The sequence below is a fragment of the Haliotis asinina genome, chromosome 7 (assembly GCF_037392515.1).
Source record: "Haliotis asinina isolate JCU_RB_2024 chromosome 7, JCU_Hal_asi_v2, whole genome shotgun sequence".
NCBI lineage: Eukaryota > Metazoa > Mollusca > Gastropoda > Lepetellida > Haliotidae > Haliotis > Haliotis asinina.
The window spans coordinates 55178739-55202728 of NC_090286.1; the positions used below are offsets into that span (position 1 = coordinate 55178739).

Sequence of the window (23990 nt, forward strand, 5' to 3'; positions counted from 1 at the left end):
ATCATATAAAGTTCATTGTAAACATATAGTAGCACTTTATAATATACATGTATACTACTGCCCACTGTATATATTTTCATTTTGATTTTTCAATAGTGTTTATCCAGCTAACATCACTAGCTCACTTGCGAGCTAGTGATCTATATATAGAGTCGGGAAACTTCTGGGAAAGAATCCTTAGGGTATTTCCCATCGCGTGACTGCATGATGACAATATGGGTCATGTGACTATAGACTGAATTCATATTTGTCGTGGTAACAAATTTAGCTGAGACGTTCAGTCAGAAGGTAAGCCGATGTTTGTAGTGATATAATCTGGGTTTTTATGAACACTTTGAATGTATACAGTAAGCAGTTTTCTTTCTTTCTTCGCGCTGTCAATATTGTTATTTACCGTAAGTTAAATGTTAAGTAAATATACGGCGAATATACACTGTCAACACTGACCCGTCTTTCATCACTCTAGCCAGTGTTGTTGTTTACAGTGCTATTATCTGGAGTCATACATTGGCACACTTGTCGCGGTATGTATTGTTGTCGTTCTTTACAGTGATATAATGTTGGTCCATATATACTTACAGGATACTAAACGAGCTTCCCCTTTCATATCAAGTTTATGTCACGAGTGAAATAATTTTGTTTTGTCACGAGCACGCGAGACGTAAACTTGATGTGAATGGAGAACATGTTTTGTATTATATTTATTACCCACGTTCTAAAAAAATAAAAATATCGTTAAAAAATGTTGGTCCATTTGCACACATGTATGTATGTATGTATGTATGTATGTATGTATGTATGTATGTATGTATGTATGTATGTATGTATGTATGTATGTATGTATGTATGTATGTATGTATGTTATCACATCTCAATTATGTTGTTGTTATCGTTAATCTCCTCAGCAAAATCTCATGTACCTGTATATAAACTGTTACACCTTGTCCTCCCATATGCTTGAAAACGGTATAAGAATCCATACTGAAACGTCGCTATTGTGAAAATTAAGAATTTGATCATCCATAAAATTTGTTCCTTCACCTTTAAGTATGTATGTGTGTGTTTAAATGAATGAATGAACGAACGAATGAATGAAAGAGAGAGACGCTTCAGGTACGTTGAGGAGGATAGCTCAACTACGATACAGAGGGTTGGACAAATATGGGTTGGAGCAGTGTTTATGAGAGAGATAATTTCAGAAAGACACCCAGTATATTCACATATTAGTTCATCCTATATGACGCAAGACACATCCGTGATATCTAACGGTTTAAAACACGGAGGGGCTTATATATTTCCTCGAGGTGACTCGTCTTCCTCGTGAACAAAAGAAGCCATCTTACGTCACAACCGGTGCGCGACAGAAATAGGGGTGCGTTGAGCTATTTATAGCTTGTCGCAGTACATTGCCAGTTGTAGAGTTAGATTATATACTTAGATATGTAGCCATTTTAGCCTTATACGGTCTACATACACATGTAGCTCTTGCTTTTCTTGTAAGATTTGTCAACAACTTAATTACATGTTTATGAGAGGCATGTTAGAAGTTGGAAGGATGAAGGAAATGACGAAGTTCTGTGGAAACTCAGTCTCATTATTGCAATGAATGCGACGTTTAGGTCTGGATGCATACATTGTTTGCAAGCAGTTGATATGATTATGGCGAGGGGATCCACTTTACCACACACTATTCTCCTATGAAAGCTGAATGTTTGTTCATCCAGACTTATGACACACCACATTGAATTGACACCAGATTTTAACGTAACAATCATAGTTTATCATCACCATTTAATAGTAATAGGATTGGGCTAGGGTTAGGACTTATGATATATTTGGAACCGTACAATGGACAATGCTATCTGTTTAATTCTGCTGGATTTGAACAAGTTGCCGTGAAGAACACAGTAATAAACATTATTTTTTAAGTTGACGTGATGTTAAAATTATTAATCTAAGCTTGTGGCAACACATTCAAATTCATACTATTCAATCTGTACCATTTCTGGAGTTTCCACGGAATAACGGCTTTCAAGCGTGGTGGTGGTGGTGGGATGGGGGCTACCATTCTGTCGCTATGGCAATACCGACCCCGAAACGTGGTTGGGTGATTGATGAATTTTGCTTGTAGACCCTTTCTTGTGCCATTTGTGTAAAATATCGAAAGAGGAAAGTTATACGCATTTTCGGAAGCGTATTTTCATTTCAACATATTTTAGTTGTCAGATTGCATATGCTGTGTGAAAATGAAAAAATGGTAAATCTTGCCGATAGCTGCTGAGCGGGAGGAGTATTTCTTGAACCACTTGTAAAGCTGGTGTCTGTCAAAACTATTACTCTGTTGGAGGATGGGTAACTGCATTTTTATAATTATTATTCAGCGTATTCTTATGGAAACCGTGAACACAAGCACACGTGCAAGATCGCTTTATAGTAACAAATAATCCCATTAAAATTGGAAAGAAGCCCCAATGAAATGGGTGGTTCTGTTCCATATCCGGTAACATATTCCTAATATTCACAATAGAATCCGGTTGACTGACGCAAGTGTGCACTATTTAAGTGTAAACCTTTCAGTCTGTATGTGAATTGAACATCAGAAAAGGGCAAACGCTTCAGCCACTAGGCTATGTCGCCGTCCCCGGAATGAGTTGGAAGGTGGAAAAGATGTTCCTGATGGTCCAAGAAATGATGACATCACGGAACAGACCAATCATGAAAGAACAATGTTGTTTTAAAGGGTGTCTGCTTTTATCGTTGTGTCACTCAAAACATATTGTATGTTCGCGAGTGGTTTAAGGTTATATATCATTATTATATGTGCACAACCAAGGATAACGTGCGGTGTGATCTTGACACATTTGTATTTCTCACTGTAGTTTCATATAATCTATATTGTTTCAGACAAACTGCACCGCATATCCTCCCACAATTATTCTCACACGATGCGATATCTTACTTTACTTTATGAAGCCCGGAATACAGAAATTCATTACCGCTTTTTCTGACGTTAAACTGATCTCGACACAGCATCAGCTGTTACTTTAAATGTTGATCGTCTAAATTTATTGCCAACATGCTTCATTGCAGGATTGTCTCCCCTCGTTTGAAGACTTGCAATGGCGACAGCAGCAAGTGTTAACGTTACGAACCATGACGTCGGAACTGTCCAAATAGGAAACGGGAACACTGTCCTCAATTTCCCTGGTGAAATCGACCTGAATTTGAACATGAAAATCAATGACCAAAGTAATTTCGTTAATTTCAACCCAAGTATAACGGTAATGGTGACAGAAAAGAAAGAAGAACCTACATCCTGCGTTATTTCAGATAAAGATGTAGAGGTCAAGGTCACGGATGTTCCAGAAGGGGAGCTTAAAGATGGCATGTCCCCAATAACAAGAAGCTGGACAGAAAACATTGTTCAAACAGTCAGCCACATATTTTCTCTGAGATCGTATTTATATGGTATGTGGTTTGCGTTAAAACTTTTGCATCTGCTACTTATATTTCAATGATTTTGTTTGACATAATTTGTTTGTCATATTTACTTTGAACCTTGTAAACTGAGGGACAAAAGAAAGTATACAAATAAGCAACTGTTGTGATGTATTTCAAACGGACATTACAATTATGTTAGCGCATATTTTTGGCAGACGTTTTCAGAGCGTTTGAATGTCTGTTTTGACAAATCCAGTGTTCCAGTTTATATTGTTTATTTGTTTACATTTTGAGAACATAAATGACAGTTAGGTCATTAATTTCGTTCGCGTTTCTCAGGGGGAATGGCGGAGCCATCAGATGACACCGTGACGATCCTGGACAGACATCAGGTGGCACTGGAACCAGGAGATATCGTCCTTGCAGACGCTTTTGTGTTGTATTCAGGTAAACCCATGTGATGTATTCCATAGATCTCGTGTCCTAATCACCGTCAGACCTTTCTAAATTCATTACGGTTTGCATGTGTGAAGCTCTTGATGTGTAATCAATAGATTTCTATTTTCGAAACAGACAGTAATAATGAATGACAAATATAGACTTTAGTGAGAAGACTTGCACGACATCAGGTGTTTCGTCTTCCTGTGATGCCAGTGTTATTTCCATCTGTGACTTGTGTTGCAGGTGGGGGAACTATCCTGAGACGAGATCAAGACACGGGTATGGTCATCAAGACGGCTTTGGACGCAGACTCCGAGTTTGAAAAATGGGAATTTTGGTAAGCATAATTTACAACGTCATAGGCGCATATTTACAACAAATACACTGGCGAGTCAGGAAACAATAGTCAGTGAGTTTAGTTTTACGCCAAACGTCAGCTATGTGGCGGCGGTGTGTAAATAATCGAGTCTGGACTAGACAAACCAGTGATCAACAGCATGAAAATCGATCTGCGCAATTGGGAACAGATGACGTGCCAGCCAAGTCAGCGACTCTGACCACCGATCCCGACAAGCCTCTCACGACAAGCATGGTCGCCTTTTGTGACAAGCATGGGTTTGTTTTAGACCTTTATTCCTTTTAGACCTGTTTTATGCCTTTATTCATATTCTTTGTTGTTAATGCCACACTGCGCAATAGTCAAACTACATGGTATGTAAATAACCGAGAGGAGACAATGAAATCCAGTGATCAACAGCACTGGCATCGAACTACGCATCTGAGACACGATGTGTCACCAAAGTCAGAGTCTGGTCACCCGATCCCGTTAGACGCCTCTTGCCTCTTATTTGAATCCCACATTTACCCTGATTTCTGAAAGGTGTTAAACCAAACTCACACGATCGCTACACGTCATGGGGTCATCGGCTAAAATACAGAAGCAGCTTAAATGAAATATTTTACTGTAACGTCATCTTATGTATGGCATTTGGAGATGTCCATGTCCGGGTTCTATTCTCACCATCCATGTCTCGTGGCTGCGTCTTTTTAAGGAACACTCGAGAGTATTACGACTTCTACACGCCCTCAGAACGAATAGCACGAGCCCACGGCATCCTGGACAGCGTCTTTGAGGGGTCGGACTGTGACTTCGTGTCCTGGTGCTATGCAGGGCTGATGTGGGACGAGGTATGTACTCCTTGGCTTCATACCAACAAATTAAGCTACCTTATGAATGCGTATGTCCTATCGGGGAACACATGTCTCCAAGAAAAAAATAGTACTTAGAAAAAGGAAATGTCAAATATATGTTATGCTTATACTTCGCCGTGCTTTAAGCCGCCGTTCGCTATACAGAGTTGAGCCCCTTGGCCACCCCAGAATCCTATGGTCGCTTGTTCGAATCCCGGTTCGTTCCCATTTTATTTCTGTGTCTGTCACCAGGCCCATGTATTCATATTACTTATGTTTACAGGCACACTGTAATGGTTACACGTTGCACTGCCGGTAGTAACCACTTCAACATGGGAAAGAGAACACGGATGAATGTTAGCGTTGAACATCAGTGATTGAATCCTAATTTCGTTACACCAGCAAAAGCGACGATGAGTGTGTGTATTGTTTGTTTTAAGAACATGTCATTGTGCATTCGTAATAGTCCTCTTTGAGGTCATTGGCCGACTGAAGGAGCTATAGGGAGGAGGTGAGCCTGATCTGTAACAAGGTCTTTAGCGGACAGCAAGGATAAATGGGAGGGAGACTGAGCGTTATAAACTTACACCTCCGCAAAGGTTGTTATTGCCGCACTGAGCAATATTCCAGCTATATGGTGGCGAGTTGTGAACGAATTACATGGAATGTTTAGAGTCATATGTACATAACCATTGTTTTATATTCTCAAAACCTTTGCATTTATTTGTATATTTTGCTAAGTAAACATTATCATTATTCAAACAGAAAGAAACAATGTGTTTTCATTTTGATGGGGTCAGTGACCGCATGGCATGTACTACTCTCCGACTCTCTGCTCAGCTCGAGTTTTGTTGTCCGTATATTTATCCGTAAGAGTTTAATTGCATAGTTTTAACTGGCATTGTCATATTAATGAGTGAGTTTGGTTTTACGCCGCACATGGCAATATTTCAGCCATATGGAGGCGGTCTGTAAATAATCGAGACTGGACGAGACAGTCCAGTGATCCACAGCATGAGCATCGATCTCAAAGTGTCAACAAAGTCAGCGACCCTGATCACCCGGTCCCGCGTATCACCTCATGCGACAGGCCTGGGTCACTGCAGGCCAATATTCTAACCCGGACCTCTACGCGTCATATTGTTTTACGAAATTTTATCTCGCAGCATTTGTTTGTTTTTGTTTCGCTTTTTTTTTATTCCACGTTTTTTGTTGTTGTACAGCCAGCTCACATCTATCATACAATGTCATTTAAATATGTTTCATTGAATAAATTCAAATAATATACAGCAATAATGATTAATCGAAAAGGATAGTCAGATATATTGGTTGGCTTATTCGTGCTAGATACTATGCGTTCATTTTCTAAACTGTTCAGCCTGATTTATCGTGTGAAGAAAACCTTCGTTTTTTGTCTTTCTTTCTATTAGCAATGGGCTAACCAGATAGATCTCCAGTATTTGGTAGCATTGGTTCATTCAGGAACAATGCTGAAATAACAAAGCCATGAACTAATCTCACCTCTCTTTATGTATTTTTATACTTGAATAAGTTTTCCCGCTATCATTAAAGGCCACTGGAAGGTATGGACTTTGTGAAATGAGGCTGCAAGACCTTTCAACATTCATGTCTCTGCTTAACCTAAAATTTATCGTACAGTTCCGACTATATAATAAGCATGAGTGTTGAAGTAAGCAATGATGTCTGGTGTAAATAAATACAGAATTAGCTTCTAAATTGTATCCAGTAGGATTCAGTACAGACCCTACTCCTTGTGTTCAAGGCAACGCATGGTCTTGCACCACAGTCTTTGCAAAGCCTTGTAACCAGGTACAGACCATCAGGAACTGTGTGTGCGGGTGATCAGAATCTGCTCAACGTGCCAGCATCAAAGCTTCTATGTCTTTTGTAGCATCTGTACCTAATTTTTGGAACACTCTCCCTGCAGACATTGAGGATCTTGTCACTTTCCAGAAACTTCTCAAGACATATATGTTCACGAAAGATGTGTTGGAATAGGCTTCAGTATATGTAGAACTCATAGTAGCACTTTTGAGAGCAGTGATCACAGAATACTATCACTAAATAAATCCAAACTTATAATAATTTAAATTCAAACATCGTTACGCTTACAGTATGATAGTTCAGTAGTGGTTACCCAGGTAATCAACACCTAGACTGTACATACACAGTATATACCTATGTTCATAATTAGAAAGAAATGTTTTATATTGATTGACCTCAGTCAGACTTAAGTTTGTGTTCGGGAGATTTGATTGCTCCAGGATCGTCCTCATCCTTGACACTCGACTCTTTAGACACTTTGTTTCGGTTCCACAGCAGCACTACTAGGTTCCCCATGGGAGCCACACACAGAAGATGGAGCAGGAATGCTGCTGACAGGGCGTATACGGTAACCCAGGTGTAGGACGTCACCTGTAACATAGTTAACGTGCATACCTGGCGTACATCTCCAGAAGCATCAGTTCAGAACGGCTGTTTCATCTGTATCTGTACCAATACAGCCAGCCTTGAATATCATTTTGGATGTAGGTCCTGAATATTTGTGTAATGCTGGATTGATGATGGTGTCCACGTGAATGTTAGTATACTGTCAGGTTCTTCCTTGAATATGGCTCTTAATATAGCTTTTACTGGAACATGCTTAAATGTGCTTTATAGGTTAAGGCCCGAAAATGAAAGTGTATATTACTTTAAGACCTCTGCATGAATGTGTATAAATATGTATTATACTTTAAGGCCCCGACATAAATATATTTATAAATATCTACAATGCGTAAAGGATTTAACATGAAGACAAAATTCTACGGGTGTTCAGTGCCCTCTCGGATACTCAATAAGAATACGTGTGCATAGTTCAGGTTCTAAATCAGTAGATGGCAAGCTCCCTCTTCCTCCATAGTCAACTCAACATAAATGATGTCCCCGGTATTTGTTTCCTCTAATCAATGTAATAGCAAAAAGTCTTATTTGTTGGCAATGATGTATTGAATATGTGCTACGGCTACAGGCCATGTCCTACAATGTAGGTCAAAACCTGTATCAAAGTGAACAACGTTATGGAAAATAATTAGACGTTATTGTATGTGCAGTGGAAGCTATCCAAACCGGCACCTGTCCATTCCGGCAAGCTGTTAACACCGGCATAAAGTCTTAGTCCCATTGGTGTTTTTCACATTTGTTATCAGCTCTCCAGCTTGTTGTCTTAAATGGATTATTTCTTCAGTCCCAATGAGTGCCGGTTTAGACAGATTCCAGAGAATTGTGCCTTATCAGCACACCATCTGCATCATATGCATGCAAAGTTTCAAGGAGACAAGTCAACATAGTTTGTGTTCTGTAAAATTAAACAAACCACAACCTCAACGGAGTCCAAGTACAAAGCGTGTTCCAGTGCCAACATGAATCATATTAAAGAAATATTCATCCCAGTATACCAAAAGAAAACATTACATTGGCTGATATGCAATGCCACAGTTAATGATTGTATAAGAAACGTTTTTAGTTTAACTTCGGAAAAGTTGAAAAACAACTTGCGCAAGACTGTTGTAGACGGATATTCATAATAGGTTCAGTGGTCACATATACACAAAGAACTTTGTTAAGCACCCCCTGGCATGTCTCACGACTGAATGGCCCCCGATTCTAACCCTGGCCGTGTGCAACAAAGGGATCCTCCTGTACAGAACATGGCCCAGCTGCTTCATATGAGGAATGACGTTGACTGCCAGTTCAGAGGATCAGGAGGCTGACCGAGAGTATGAAGAGGAGAGTGCTGACTGTCATACAATCACATGGAGGTTACACTCTGTATTGACCTTGAATCATGTAACACACACAAAATGAAATTTTGGATGTTCACATCTAACAACAAATTACACTTTAAATTTGGGGCCATACCTGTACAGACAAGGTTTTGCATGAATATCTGAGGGTATTTTCTTAAATAAGCAAATGTCATCATTAAACCAACATGGATTCCAAAAATGTTTTTATGAGTCGAAGGATCATGCGGGGCAGAAGAAAAACATCGTGGTCACCATGAGAAATTTTATGTACATGCTGAAAACCCATCATTGTCGAATACAGGGGATACTTAATTATGCTCTTTGTGTATATATGTTTGTCAAACATATATATTATGAAGAATCATCCTATTTAAACAACCGTTCCACAAACCGTATCAAACCATGTGTTGTGGCAGTTATCCTGTAATCTGGCGCTGTAGACATGTCCGACAGCGATGCGGGTGAGGAAGGAGCTGTAACCTAGCTTACTGATGGGCACCATCACCTTCCACGAGAGAAACCTGTTGATGACGCCTGCACATAGATATATCCAGAAAGTAGGCATTTCGTATAACTTAACCTTTGGCGTTATCCAGTTTTCATGAAAACAGCAAAATAATGACACAGCACGAATTCCCCAGTTCCAATTTTACATGTTGTTTTACAAACTAATCGAGCTAGTACAAAAACACACAAACCGACACACATATACATAAAAAAATTCCATTAAACACTTGTCACAGATGGCCTCTGAATCTAATGATCATTTAGTATCAAGTTTCTGATTTCAATGTTAATTAGTTTATAATTAGTACATCTATATTGGGCTACATACACACCGCCCGTATGTGTATAGAGCAGACAGTTCATTTGAATTTTACACGGATTCTCCATGGGGAACGTACCTCCGTTCCCTGTACAACAGGCGATGACGATCCATCCAAAACTTAATGTCCACAACACCTTGAATATCGGTTCATAGTAGAAGCCAAGGGTGTCTCTGATCAACGCTGTACAAGTTAAACTCTCCCCGAAAACATGGAAGAAAATGATGCCAAGAGCACAACTCCAAGCGATGACCTGTGTTAGCTACCGCAGCAAAAGGTAAATTCACGTAGCATAAGTTGAATTCTCACAAATACATTGTCAACACAATCTCAAACAGGACCAACCCCCCCCCCCCCCCCCCTCCCCCCAAAAAAAAACAACAACAAAAAACAACAAAAAACAACAAAACAACAAAAAAAACTTGAATGCATCATGCTCAACCATTCGCAGGGATAGTCATTTCTTCAAACAGTTCCAGCAGATGCGCATAAGATTCAATATATGAAAGTGGATCGGGCATCAGTGATACGTCAAACATGCTCAGAGGAGTATGCGCCATGGTACCTAAAACGTGAAATGTAGGGACCAGAGATTGGAACTGCTGGCGATAAAACTAGAGTTATAAATTTTGTGAATCTTTTTCGGTTATCTTTCTTACTTTCTTTTTTCCTCTTTTTGTCATCTTGAAATTGTATGCCCAGATCTAAGCATGAAACTCGGTAGGCATAAAGATATCGATGCAAAATGAGGTAAGCATCCATAAGGTGAGAATCAATGAGCATGCCAAGCTTTCACTTAGCACACAATTCCCAGATCCTTTGACGTCAGAGATGTAACTACATCCATGGCCACAAACGTTTCGTGATATATTATCCATTAATAAAGCAATGACGTTTTCCTTATAGACGTGTCCCATGCAATGACGTTTTCCTTATATACGTGTCTCGTGGGATGTTGGTTTTCAAACTTGTAAAATGAACGTTTTCGACATGACTGAACTACCTTTTTTTAAAATCAAGCAGTTTTACATGTCACACATAGTCTAACGGAGTCCTTTCTTGATTTTATTAATCTTTTTAGCATTCCAAATGAAAGATATCACTTTTATACAAATGGCTGAGAACTTCAACGATTTCCTTGCAAATGGTTGAACAGCATAAATATCATTCATATGCAGAGTTATATCATGTGTTTACACATTCAGTTTAAATGCCTTCAGAATGGCATATCTCGTACGATTAAAACATACTTCTCATGTCTTGTCGTCTTTTGGGTGGTTCTAGACACCAAGTCGAATAAATGCGGAGCCTTCATAGTTTCATCTGTATAAGTGAGGCGTATTTGATCTCCAAACTCCTTAACAGAAATGGGGCCCGTGTCATATAGCAAAAAGACAGAATGAAGCTCATTTGAGTAAAGACGCAGATACAGAGATGATGAACTTTGCAAACCTACCCTGCGCAGAGCAATCTTGTCTTTATTCTTGAACAGAATATAACCGACCAGGACACCGACAATGTAGGATCCGAACCGTCTAGAACATTGACATATGTACCAACTTGACAGTCGGAAAGCTCATAGTCCTTACTGCTTGACAAGTATTAGATGAGACACGACTGGACAAATGACCCAAATTTGCATATGTGGGAACGACCTCCAGAACATTCCATTTGAAACAAGAGTGACGCAGGTTGTCGTCTAAATATTGAAAAGTTCAATGGCCTCTTGCGGATCGTGTCGTGATGGTGTCTTGCTGAACTAAATCGCTCTACTAGACACGTGTTAAACGGTAACGGTGTTAATTTCACGCCACGGTCAGCATGTATTGCACGTGCTTAATCACCAATCTACCTGTAGCTGAAATGTGTATTCGTCCAGATTACTTGGCTCGTCTGCTTGTCACAAACGCGTTCACTGCGCTGACTTATCTAATACTTGTCAAGCAGTAATGGTATTCACGTTGGCATCATTATAACAGAATAAAGGAAAAGAAAAAGACTACATATATCAGTACGCCAAACCTCCGCTACTGCAGCACCCTGAGACTCAGCAACATGTCTCAGGAATCATAACTGTTCACTTTTGAAACAGTCGGTGGAAGAAACATGGTACTACATTATCATATCGGAAGTGAACCTGTGACCGTAGTGATTAGCGCCATCTACTGGCTAAGCGGTAAAGGGGGATAGCTGGGGAATGTTCCTCATTACCTCCCTTAACAGATTCCACAGGGCGAAAGGACCAAATATTGGCATATGGATGGATGACTGAAAATCAGTGGCGACACTCCGTGGTCCCGAACGTGGTAAGCATGACATGCTCTACCGGTAGTTCTGTTACTCTCACAATGATAGCGCTTCTTCCACAATATTCCAGCAATACCACAGCAGGGTAACACCAGAAATAGGTTCACCATTTCGCATCCGTATTTGAAGTCACAATGGCTTTCATTATAATGTCTTCCAATGGGCACGGGGGAGATGGGATATTCAAATGTTCGCTTGTAACCCCAAAGGTCAGGGTTCGATTCCTCATATGTGGAAATGTGTGAAATCCATTTCTGGTGTTCCCCCGTGTGACATTTCCTGAACATTGCTAAACGCGGCGTACAACCATATTGGATCAGTTAGTCTAATGGGCACGTTTACTGTTGTTATTCTAACAAGTTCAACTACGACACATGCAGACATTCACTCCAGACCCTTACCACCTTTACATACCTTCTACCGAGCAAGCGATGCAATATAGAATCTTGATGGAATTTTAATTCACTAACTAGGAAGAAGGATGCACTCGCAAAGACTGACAAGATTAACCCTGGAATTGGAGATCTGGAATAAATACAATATGATTAACGAAAAAGAAAAAAAAATATAATGCATTGGCAAAATATTGCTATCACCGATGAAGCCAAGTGTTATTGATACTGCAATGTAATCACATTATATAGTTTGTTATTTTGTAACATTGCATAGTAATGACAGAAACTGTTATATATGTTTTCTGACTCTATTATTGCACAATTCGTACTAATAGATGATATCACTACTAACTTGTAAGCATCTCACGTTTAACATTATAGTCCTCACTGATGCGAAATAGTCGTATGTACAAAATATATTCGGTTTTCTTTTATTACTGGAATTAACAGCAAGTAATTAAAAAAGTACATTATAAGTCTACTGAATTAATCCACATGTACTCACAACACAAGAGGTAGAAAAATGAGTGGACTTGATAAAGCATACATCATGTCTAGCCTCCTTGACAACATTTGAGGCAAACAGTCCCGAGTCTGTAACAGGAGTGTTTGAGTTACGTTTTACGCCGCACTCGGCCATGCTCATAGCTCTATAGCGGCAGATGCAACAGGAAGCTTAACACCTGTTTAGGTCTCTTGCGATTATACATAAGTTGACAATGCAGTCGTTGCAAGATCATCGGTATTTGTTAAATGTTAAATATGAAAAACCCTTTGTACACAATGGTTTTGAGAAAGGGGTCAAATGCCACACGTGTTTTGTATTTTTTCGGTAAATCACGCATTCTCGTAGCGTTTTCTTGAGGGTGGGACTCCATCTGCACTTTACTGAGAAAGTTTAATCCCAGATATAGCACATGTTGTCTCCGGGTTTGAGTCCTCTCTAGTGTAACATATGGTAATGAAATAACCAAACCACAATGATTTAACAAAGAAGGATTAACACTTGAAGCACTGGAGCTTGTAACGCTAAACCTGCCATCAAGGTATGTACTGTCTCTGATGGGGTATTAGTACTATCCTTTCTCACAGTACTGATAGCCCATCAGAGACAGTATATACCTTGATGGCAGTTTTTAGCGTTACATGCCCCTGTGACTTGAAGGATTAACACTTAAAGTGTCAATGTATAAAGTCGGGCTAATAATGGAACACCGAGACAACCCATACTAATATGAGGCTGAGCTAATCAATCCGTGCCATCGGCTCGGGCACCATTAGCCTGTCAGATGTTGTCCCTTGACCCTCTTGGTCAAGGCAGTCTTTGCACAGTCTTTGTGATAGTAACAGTTTTTACTTGGACTTACATAGTCCCAGCGCAAGCTTTGTGCATGGGGACTCGAGTCCCACTGTGGTCAGTGTTTCCAAGATTGTTGTTGTTGTTCGGCGTGAAATGTCGGAATAATATCTTACCGGAATATCGTGTATTTTAATGGGCGTAGCGTACGTCCACCACGGTAAACAGTTTCGGAAGTTCATGTCTTGAGACCCGTTGTAAAAGTTGGGCAGGAATGTGGTCAGTAACAGCAACATGAGGATGGCTGGTGGTGTCGCTCTGAAAGTTTTACACAAACTGTAAATTGATTATGGGAAGCCAATTTGTGGTGTCCCTCGACAAGACATTGAAGGAATAGTGCTAAGAACGGCTTAAAACCACACTCATATACTCACATAGCATGCTCGTATCAATGCTACAAGCACATATTCCTTTTATGAGTGCGCAAGTGATTATCGTTTCGTGCTTCTTTTAGCAATATTATAGGAATATAACAGCGAGGGACACCAGAAATGTGCTTCACACATTGTACCCACGTGGGGAATCGATCCCACTTGTTCGGTGCTACGACTCAACGCTTTAACCACTAGGCTATCCCACCTCCCCAGTTTCTGTTTGTTATTGGTACTGTTTGTCCATGATTCGTCTTGACAACAGCAAAAATAGTGCTTACCGCAAATATCTTTGCAGATAGAGCTTCGTCCAGTCTATTTTCCCCCTCTGCTTTTGTTCCAGACTAGTAAGTGTTATCTGTAAACCACTGAAATATCAAAATACCATCTTGTATGGCTTTAATACATGTGTACATACACTCTGGGTGTACATGATATTTTCAGTAACTTAACTTAACTGTATGAACCTTCAGTGAACCACCAATGCATTTTACTGAATTTCTAAAACAGTATCGCCCACAGAAGTGATACAACGATAGAGCCGTCGTGGGATGTTCGTAATAAATGACAAATGAGTGATTACCTCATGACATAGGACGACTCCGTCAGATAACCCCGTACGTATGGTCTGAGAAGTCTCCATGACAACGGCAGAGCTACGGCGAACCCTTTCGTTGCAACTTTATCTGCAACAATGAAACTGATAATTGCTCAAGTTTTTTGTTCTGGGTAAGAAAAGGGGTCATTACGTGGATACGCTTCTCTCTCTGTCTGCTAATCAGTAATGAAGCGTAAGATATGAAGCGTTAAACTATTCTTCATAAGAAATCTCTGCCCACAGTCGATTGTGCGATCAAGTTCATATCATGAGATTTTAGTAGGAATCTTTACCCAATCCTGATACTAACAGGTGTAAGTGACCTTTGCTCAGAAGATAGGTGTGAGGGGAGGTAACTCTTTCCCGCTTGGAATTCTCAGTGCCTTATCATTTTGGAATCAATATCCCGGGAAAACCAGTTTTGCAATAATTTATTGATCTTCTGTACCAAGTGTTTGTCATAGGAGGCATCCTACCGGATGGTCAGACTCGCTGACAAGGTTGTTACATGTCATCGTATCCCAGTTAGATAGATCGGTGTTCATGATATCAGTCAGTGAATTGTCTGGTCCCGATTCGTTATTTACAGGCTTTTGCTGAGCGTGGCGTAAAACAACACTCAGGTCATAAAACAAAAGAGTCCGTAAATGTTTATCTCGCGAGTCTTGCTTGATGAAGGTGTAAATTCCCAGTTGGTGACAGTGACCTGAGGCGTTGACGACTTTAGTGAATCAGATCAACACAGTGAGCCTACATTTCGGAGTACCCATCAAACTAGTAGCCACCTGTTTTTAATTCCATTGGCCATAACCGTTAATATTTATATTTGGTGCAGGAACGATGGAAATATATATGATTCATGTAACGTATCAGATGATGAATGTATGTTTGGCAATGTGCTTAACGTCCCTTTTGTGAAAATGAGCCACTGATAATATCGTTGGACCGATTACCCTGGTGGAGGTGGTCATTTAATAGTTATTCAATATCTAGTAGAAAACTATAAATAGGAAATATCTTTGGCCGTATGCACATCTCGGGCGTTGCTAACGTCGGGCGTAACACACTACGTGGAGCTTTGCAGGGCCCTGCTCTTACACGTAGTGCACAACGTCGTCCAGGCCTAAGCGTTACTTAACGTCAACGTTACTTACGCCCGACTGAACAGATTGACGTTGAACAACAACAGATAGACATAATCCAGCTGCCGTCATCTTTACGAGTTGACCGAACACGTACCCACGGTTGACCCATGCAGGCGGCTGAAGAGAATCCACAACTGTGAGAATGTCCGGATACCATTAAGACATCCGAGTCTGTCTGAGGACACTGTGACATCGAATAGTTTCAGGGTGTTGGAATACACGGAGAAGCATCTCAGGATTCTACACCACGTCACTGGAAAAGAAGGCGGAGTAAAAGTAAACAATTCACTACAATTACTTGAGCTCTTATTTCAATAGTAAGATTCAACTTCCAGAGACAGCGTTCTGTAAATAACTGAGTCTGGATCAGACAATCCAGGGATCAACAGCATGAGCATGGATCTACCCAGTGGGACACCATGACATGTGTCAACCGAGTCAGAGAGCCAGGCCACCCAATCCCGTAAGTCGCCTTTTGCGTTTGTCCTGAAAATAATTGCAAGTAGAAACCGAAGCATGGTGTCTAAACGGCGTCGTTGGCTCAGCTTTACTTCACGAATGTGAACACAAGGTTATTGCTCTGTTGCTAATGATAACACAAACTCAGTCTGACAACCAATAGTGATTCCCAACTAAGGTTAGGTACAGACAACCTACCATGTTGCAAATAGGTTGTCACAGAAATGGTGAATGTGGGTTGAGTACGGATGACTACATCAATAGCTGTTCCCATCACCAGCAAGGTTACAAGACCCAGCAACACAGTTCTGAAAAAATACCAAACGCATAATTCTATTCATGATCAAATACTAGCGTAAGGTTATTTGGGAAGGTTTAGGTTAAGGAAACTCTTGAAAGGTATTTAGAAGTTGAATACATGACACGTTTTTACGGATATACCTTCATGTTATTCTTTATACGACGTTTCAGGGCTGATTCTTGCTCCTTCATCAGATATATACTGAGTCAGCTTGCAAAGTCACTATTTACAGCTACAAATATTCATAATCTCCAAGTAAATACAACTCACATGACAAGTTTTGTTTGTAGATCTGTAGGCGGTTGTCTGTGACGAAGTCTTTCTGTGACGGTGGTGTCACGTCGAACCCCTGCAATCGAAGGTAACCGGAATGATATTTACATTTATTGAGGAGTTAAACAATTTCATGTTTTCTTTTCAGAAAAAAACTGAATACTCAGCGTTAGGTTTCAAGTGTTAAAGTAGACAGGTTAACCGGTAACCCGGTTGTTTGTTCTATTGTTAGAAAACCAAACATGGCTCCTTTGACACTCCCGAACATCCTGAGCGAAGCTGCGTTGGTTGAGGCCAATGGGTGTAATGGCGGAGAAGTGGGAGAGTTTGAATGTTGAGGCTAAATACCCCAGTAAGAGAAAGAGATTTTCTTATTTTCTACATGGTGCCCTAACGGCTGTCAGCCTTTCCAGAAGAAGGTAACTGTTATCGTGATTCAACCATTTTTGTCAATACAATTTAATACAATGAAGTAACATAGGCTTGTCTTGCAGCAGCATCTGAAATCGTATTAGCTCTGTACACAGATGTCATCTTTCCACATTCATTATCGATCCTCATTTAGAGTCAGACAATATCTGAATGATTACCTTTGTTGGGAAGTGAACCGTACCGGAAATACCAGCCTCCATCCAAGTTCGATCGGTGCATCTGAAGTAGAACAGTCAATCACGAACCCACACACTCTACATTCATTGTTTTGCGTCATTCATCCATATTCCAACAATATCACGTCTGTGTATCGCATAAATCAGACACTCCTTGCCTTGAATACGGAAGCCACATAGTGTCATTTGACTTTCTTTCTCAATTTGTGTGGGGCGGTGGGGTAGCCTAGTGGTTAAAGCGTCCGCTCGTCACGCTGAAAATCCGGGTTAAATTCCCCGCGTGGGTACAATGTGTGAATGTGTTAAATATTGTTAAAACTAAACTCATTCGTTTTGTGTGTGGACGTTTTCTTCGGCAGTCAGAAAATACCGCAACAGGCAATGTGACCTTAACCATTCTTTGGTTTCCAGGAATGACGTCATATTCGTACGGGTGCCCTACGTACATATGTTCGTTTTCTTAGGACAATGAATTTTCAATTTTCTGTATGTACATGTATATAAGAAGCACACAAAAAGGCCACCTTTGTTTCTTGAGTCCAATGTTCCTTACAATTCAGAGTTTTATTAAATAGACAAAAAAATAACTGTAAAGTAACTACTGTTTTTAGTGCATGCAAGATACATAATTATTTAAATGGGCACTGATGCAGAGCAATTTGCGCGGACTGGTTGTTTCTTTTGTTATTGTTTTTCTACTCGGATGATATCCAAGAATTCGTGACTGGTTCGTGATCTCTGCTGCGCTACACATGTGCGCAATTGATAGTTTATGTGTAGACTGATCAACAAAGATGAAGTCATTTCACTTCCTTATTATGAAAACAAATAAAACAACTTGAAGTTAACTCATCTGCAAGTGCTATAAAAAAAACCCCGTTGGGACTGAAAAATAACGAAGTCAGTGTACGTCTTTCTATTTTGTCTTATAAACCTAATTAGTTCCTTGTCACATTTGTATGCATTTTGAAAGTTAATAAAAAAAAACCCCACACGGTCTGATTATACTTATAGTGAATTTCTAACATGATTTTAATATCTAAACATTGTATAGATTGCCGACGTGAAGCACATTTCACACCCACCCTATGCCAGACCTTGTGCATATTAAAATTAAAATTCTGCTGAATGCTACAAGAAATAAATTAAAACAAAATGCGAATACTCAATTTAAGACAGACGAAAGTTATAGCAACAATGTCTGGCTATTACCTCGTTCGGGAATGTTTCCATCAATATCCACATAAAAGAACGATATTCCATTCATCTGCAGTTGGTAAATAATCCTGCTTTATGCCTTGTGTCTTTCAACAGTCTATTATGCGAAAAAGTGACACTTCGTTTGAGAATTTTTCACACTGGTGTATACATAATCTCACTGATCACCCAGGACAGCACACCTGTATGATGTCCGCCATTAGTTAGCCATTAATGAGCTACAATCAATCAGTCATGGCAGTGGTGGTTATTTTTTTGTAGGAAGGATGTTGTTTTTACACTCGTACTTTACGACAGGGTGTACTCAGTATAAATATATACTCATAAACGCTGCCTTTTTTTAGAAATCCGCTGTGGAAGTAATTAATCAATCAGTGTGTTATCGGTTAATCCCTTGATCGATGTTTGTTTTTGTAACTCAGCTGATGGACCCTCTTGCATCACTTACATGCACATGTTACATAAAAAAACTACACTGCTGGGATACTTTGTTACAATCAGACAAGCAATACCATGGATATTTTTAAATAACGGCATGTGGTTCACTTTTTAGGGTGAAGAAATTCTGCTAATGTGGACAGGAGCCCAGTCCCCGTGTCTATCACAGTCGAGGTAGCGGGTGCTGACCAGTTTGCTGCTTGGTTGCGTAATTAGACCGTTCGTGAGAAAACATTAATCGCTCCGCATCAGTGCCCCGTTCATGTCTTAACTCTAATATAATACACATTTCCTTTGATGATGATTATGATTCCATGAGGCAAGTGTGGTGTGTCTGTCTAATCCACCATGTATACGTCCATGTATACGCTGGTAAAGTGAAAAGATGAAAACAGCAAAGTAGAATGACTGTTCTCTAAAGACCTGTTTGAATATTGTGTTGTCTGTAGGGGGAACTAAAGACTTCATGTAAGGATGGTATATATCAGGTTGCCTGCCGATGTCCGACTTGATACACTGTTGATACGGTCCCCAACCAACTGCTGTCATCCTCTCTTCTAATCCTGGTGCATGTCCAGCGGCCCCCTGAACGGCTGAAATAACGATAACGTAGTACCAAATATCATGACAAGTGAAGCACATAGGGAAATGACAATTGAAATTCTGCACTGAAACATAGTGATGACATCGCACTGGTGGTATTGTTGTTTATCCTACATTAGGAATTCAAGTCATTCAGAACACAATCACAATTCATGAACTTATGATTTATAACGATGAAGGTAAGTCTTGGTCATTTAAAGGTTCATTGTAGCGTCCGTTCGTCACGTAGAATACCTGGGTTCGATTGACCACATAGGTACAATGCGTGAAGCCCATTTTCGTGTCCCCCGCCGTGATGTTGCTGGAACATTGCTAAAAGCGGCGTAAAGCCATACTCACTCACTCATGTTGAAAAATTAGTCCGTGAAAGAACTCGGTGTAAAATCGGACAAAGAATGTTAGATATGTGATATAATTTACATTTGCAGAACTTCAAGGAATCTATGCAAACCAGTACAAAGCCATTATCTCAATAGCCCAAGTCCGAGTGTCTATAGTAAAAACTGATCTACACATAACAACAGGAATACTTGTAATGTGAGATGACCGACAAGAGTTATTTCCTCCTACTTGCATAAACAACTTTAAGAACTTTCCCTCACACTTTGGGTCGGACTATACCGGAACATTCCGCAGTAGGCCTAACAGTTCCCAAACCAAACTTGTCTCCCTGTCTAAACAATAACCAGACCTCCACTGCCATCAATTCAGTCTTAACAGAAAAAGCCACAGTCGCTTCAATTAACACTGTAGTAACTTGAAGAAAATCATTTGTCACTTGGTCATGGTGACATCAAGAAGTTAGCCAGTGTATGTTTGATAGTCAGATGCTGTCCCATCTCGTCTTAAGAATATAAGGCCTGCTTCATGATAAGCAGGGACTCTGACGCAGAACGTCTGTGAAATCAGTTGCAATAAACTATGGACAGTGTACTAGACAATTTACTCTGGGAACCCATATGCTGCTGACAGTGTACGCAGCACACAAATAGTTTTCTGGGCAGTAGTTGACGATGCCTTGTGATAAACCTCTATCGATTTACTGTGCAAATCGACTAACAAAGTAGTGATGTCCGTCTTTCTGTGCCAAGTCTATATTCAACCTGTGCCACACTCGAGTAGGCCAATGCCAATGCATTGGAGCTAGAGGAGCTTGATTCTCAAGGCTCAGAGTTGTACAGTTTCCACACAATCTTTCAATGTCTGATAAGGCCTCCATAGAAAATGTCTTGCATAAGGCTTGGTGCGTGACATTCCCAAGTGTTCAGCAAGTAATTCAGACAACAGTATGTCCCGTAGTGAATGCGGCATTATGTATATTTGTGACGTCATTCCATTGTCTGCTCGCTCCATTACTTTTGAGGAGTGGAGTCATGTGTAACAGTTTCAATATAAAGACTTCATTTTGTCATTTTGACATTTACTTTTGACAAGAGAAATATTCCCAATACATTTAATGCAATTTATCCTCATCGTAACTCTCCTTGCATTAAAACTTTTATGCCTGTGTAAAAGGATAATTGAAACCAAATATGAGCTCTGAAGAGTCATTATTATCTTTACTAAATAAACATGAACTGTACGTAAACATGGCAGTTTCCCATGCTGATATCATTCGTTAACACTGAGGCAAAATCAATAACAGTTAATGGAAAACAAACATGATGAAAAGTATACGTCCATGCGAACGATGATTTGGATTTAATAATGCGAAATATAGCAACATCACTGTCTGTGGCATTTTCAAAATTGTACAGGAAGTACTGTGTACAACAATTTTCCGATTTTCATTTGATGGTGATAATATTACGTACCTAGACTTAACGGAACTCGTTAAATTGAAACTGATATTATTAGGTGATGGTAAGTATGTTGGCCTCCAACCAATTGGGACTACAACTGAAAATCATTATGGACGCTGTCGAAACATATACCAAAACTGAGCCAAAAGATGAACCCGTAGAATCTCTTTGAGAGTGTGTTAAGTCTGTACGTGGTGATGTCACTGATAGACTGCACAAAGTGAAAAAGAGGACACAGAATTGGAATACATCCATTCTGTGCAAGCCAGCTGTCATCCAAAGTTGTCCTTCATGAAAAGTTTGATGTTTATGCCACTGACAAGGAGTTAGTGGGCACCAATCGTGCTCCCCGTCATTTTGGATCTGTTTCTTTATGCATTTGAATCAGAATTTCTGAATTCATGATGCTCTTTATCAGCACCTGTTTGATCACGCTTACAAGACTGATGACCTCAGGAAAACTTTTTAGAAATTTTATGGTAGACATGTGGAGGGCATTTCAAAATTTGATGTGTCAAAATTGATATCAGATCCAATTTTGACTTCCGCAATACGTTCCTGCAACACGGGTGTCGCCGGTGGAGCAGGATACGTTTGCCCTTTCGCGAACATCTGGTATCATCACTATTTCGTAGTGATTAAAAAACACATGCTCTGTCATCGCATGGCGATGATCGCTGGACTGTCTGGTTCGGACTCGATTTGTCTATTAACAACATCAAACAGGTGCTGGAACATATAATGTTCATGTTACTGGAAAATCGACTCTGCTTTTAGCATATATTTCTTATGAATGTGGAAATGGTTTTGAAGCTTTCATTTATATTAGTTTGGGGCCATTAGTTTCAATATCAATTTTCCCCTTGTTCAAAGATGGCATAATTTTGTCGAATAGTAACGGCTGGTACAAGGAGTGGATTTGAGGTCGAATTGCAGTCGATATATCTCTTTCAAACATAACCATTTTCCCAATTACTGGGAAAACTAACTTGGGTGTAAGGCCTGAACAGAGGAGTGTTCGGAGGGTAAAATAGTTTGCGAAAGAACCTTCTCCCACAACAGCTAAAAAAACGCTAATAGAACCATAGAACACGAAGCCCCAAAATGGTTGCTGCTCCTTATAGGCGTGGACACCCGCTTCAGAACTGGAACAGAATTCATTCGCCATGACAAGGCCAGTCCTGGTACTCCTTGAGCATACGTCTTTCGATATAATATAAAAAGTTCCAGTCATCGCTATGGAAACCGAAAAGCCTCATATTAACTTCTTTAAGTTCCATATAGAATATTTTATACAGGTTTCAGTGTAGACCATACACCGTTATGGAGCAAATGATGCTTAATATCGGTGTTAGAATCTCCACCGAAACGTCACGTCTATAGCAATAAAGCTGTCCATCCATGAAAATGTGCTTCCCCCTCGTTTCATATCAGGATGTGCTTGACAATGTGGAGCACTGGGTATGATTTTCCGCTTTAGTCATCAGGTTTGAGATGTGGAACATATTACGATGCAAGGGTCCTCGTATATAGCAACGTACTACCTGCAGACGTTTACATATGTGTATCAAATTATTGAGAGACAACAAACCAGCATTTCTGTAATGGAAAGCAGTCTTCATGGTAAGATTCTGACTTTATGAACATGTATTTATGAATCACTATGTAACAGTGATTGAACGATATGTTCACTAACTGATTTGTGTAGTTTGCCACGGAGGCAAGTCAGTTGTTCCCCTGAAAAAAAGATATGCGAGAATATCAAAATAAGGAAAGACATCGGAATTCATGAATAAAATACGGAATGTCATGACTTCAAATGTGAAGACATTATGCGTAATGTCGAAATAAACGCATGGAGCAATGAAATATTGACAATGATTAAAACCATTCTACTTACTTCGGATAGCACATTTCTGGCCATCCTTGACAGTGTCAACACCATGAGTGGAACCAATGGGCAATCTCCTGACCAATGAAGTTCCAGGAGTCACAAAATAATAATCGGATCCCTTAAGGAGTTCACATGCTTGTATTTGTGTTAAAAGAACTGACACAACCAGTATGACCAACGACACATCCATTGCCATAATGTTGAACTACGTGTTGATACCTGAACGTTTTGCTCATACACCTGAGACAGGTTGAGCGATGGTAAAACATAAGGTAACATGTGCTTTGTATTATTTATACGCAGTTACTTCGAAGTGTAACATCTGTTGGGGCAATCTCAACGGATGAATTCCAGTACACGATTCAGTGGAAGTTAATTACAAATTACGTTTTGTCAATATCGTTTCAACATTAGCATTCACATCAAGACATTAATCAATAACTAAAAAAATACCACTGCCGTTTTTAGATATAGCTTCTCATGAAACCAGGTTAGTCATATGCTATTGATTT

The 23990-nt window shown here is 39.9% G+C and overlaps 2 protein-coding genes across 2 annotated transcripts; one reads left to right on the forward strand and one right to left on the reverse strand.

The window, feature by feature from the left end:
• Window positions 1-222: 222 nt before the first annotated feature.
• LOC137291000 (uncharacterized) lies at window positions 223-5845 on the forward strand. The gene is made up of 6 exons (XM_067822235.1): window positions 223-288; window positions 3091-3468; window positions 3781-3888; window positions 4126-4219; window positions 4935-5070; window positions 5357-5845. Exons 2-6 carry the CDS (start codon window positions 3120-3122, stop codon window positions 5390-5392), a joined length of 723 nt encoding a protein of 240 aa, XP_067678336.1. The 5' UTR covers window positions 223-288; window positions 3091-3119; the 3' UTR covers window positions 5393-5845.
• Window positions 5846-6597: 752 nt separating this feature from the next.
• Window positions 6598-23730, reverse strand: LOC137290970 (nose resistant to fluoxetine protein 6-like). The gene is made up of 15 exons (XM_067822201.1): window positions 23485-23730; window positions 19603-19772; window positions 17506-17566; window positions 16913-16991; window positions 16540-16649; window positions 15977-16135; window positions 14723-14825; window positions 14421-14507; window positions 13885-14026; window positions 12917-13005; window positions 12431-12541; window positions 11166-11244; window positions 9788-9971; window positions 9274-9416; window positions 6598-7509 (listed from the first exon to the last, which is right to left on the reverse strand). The coding sequence occupies exons 1-15, from the start codon at window positions 23672-23674 to the stop codon at window positions 7315-7317; spliced, it is 1902 nt and encodes a 633-aa protein (XP_067678302.1). The 5' UTR covers window positions 23675-23730; the 3' UTR covers window positions 6598-7314.
• Between the last annotated feature and the right edge of the window lie 260 nt (window positions 23731-23990).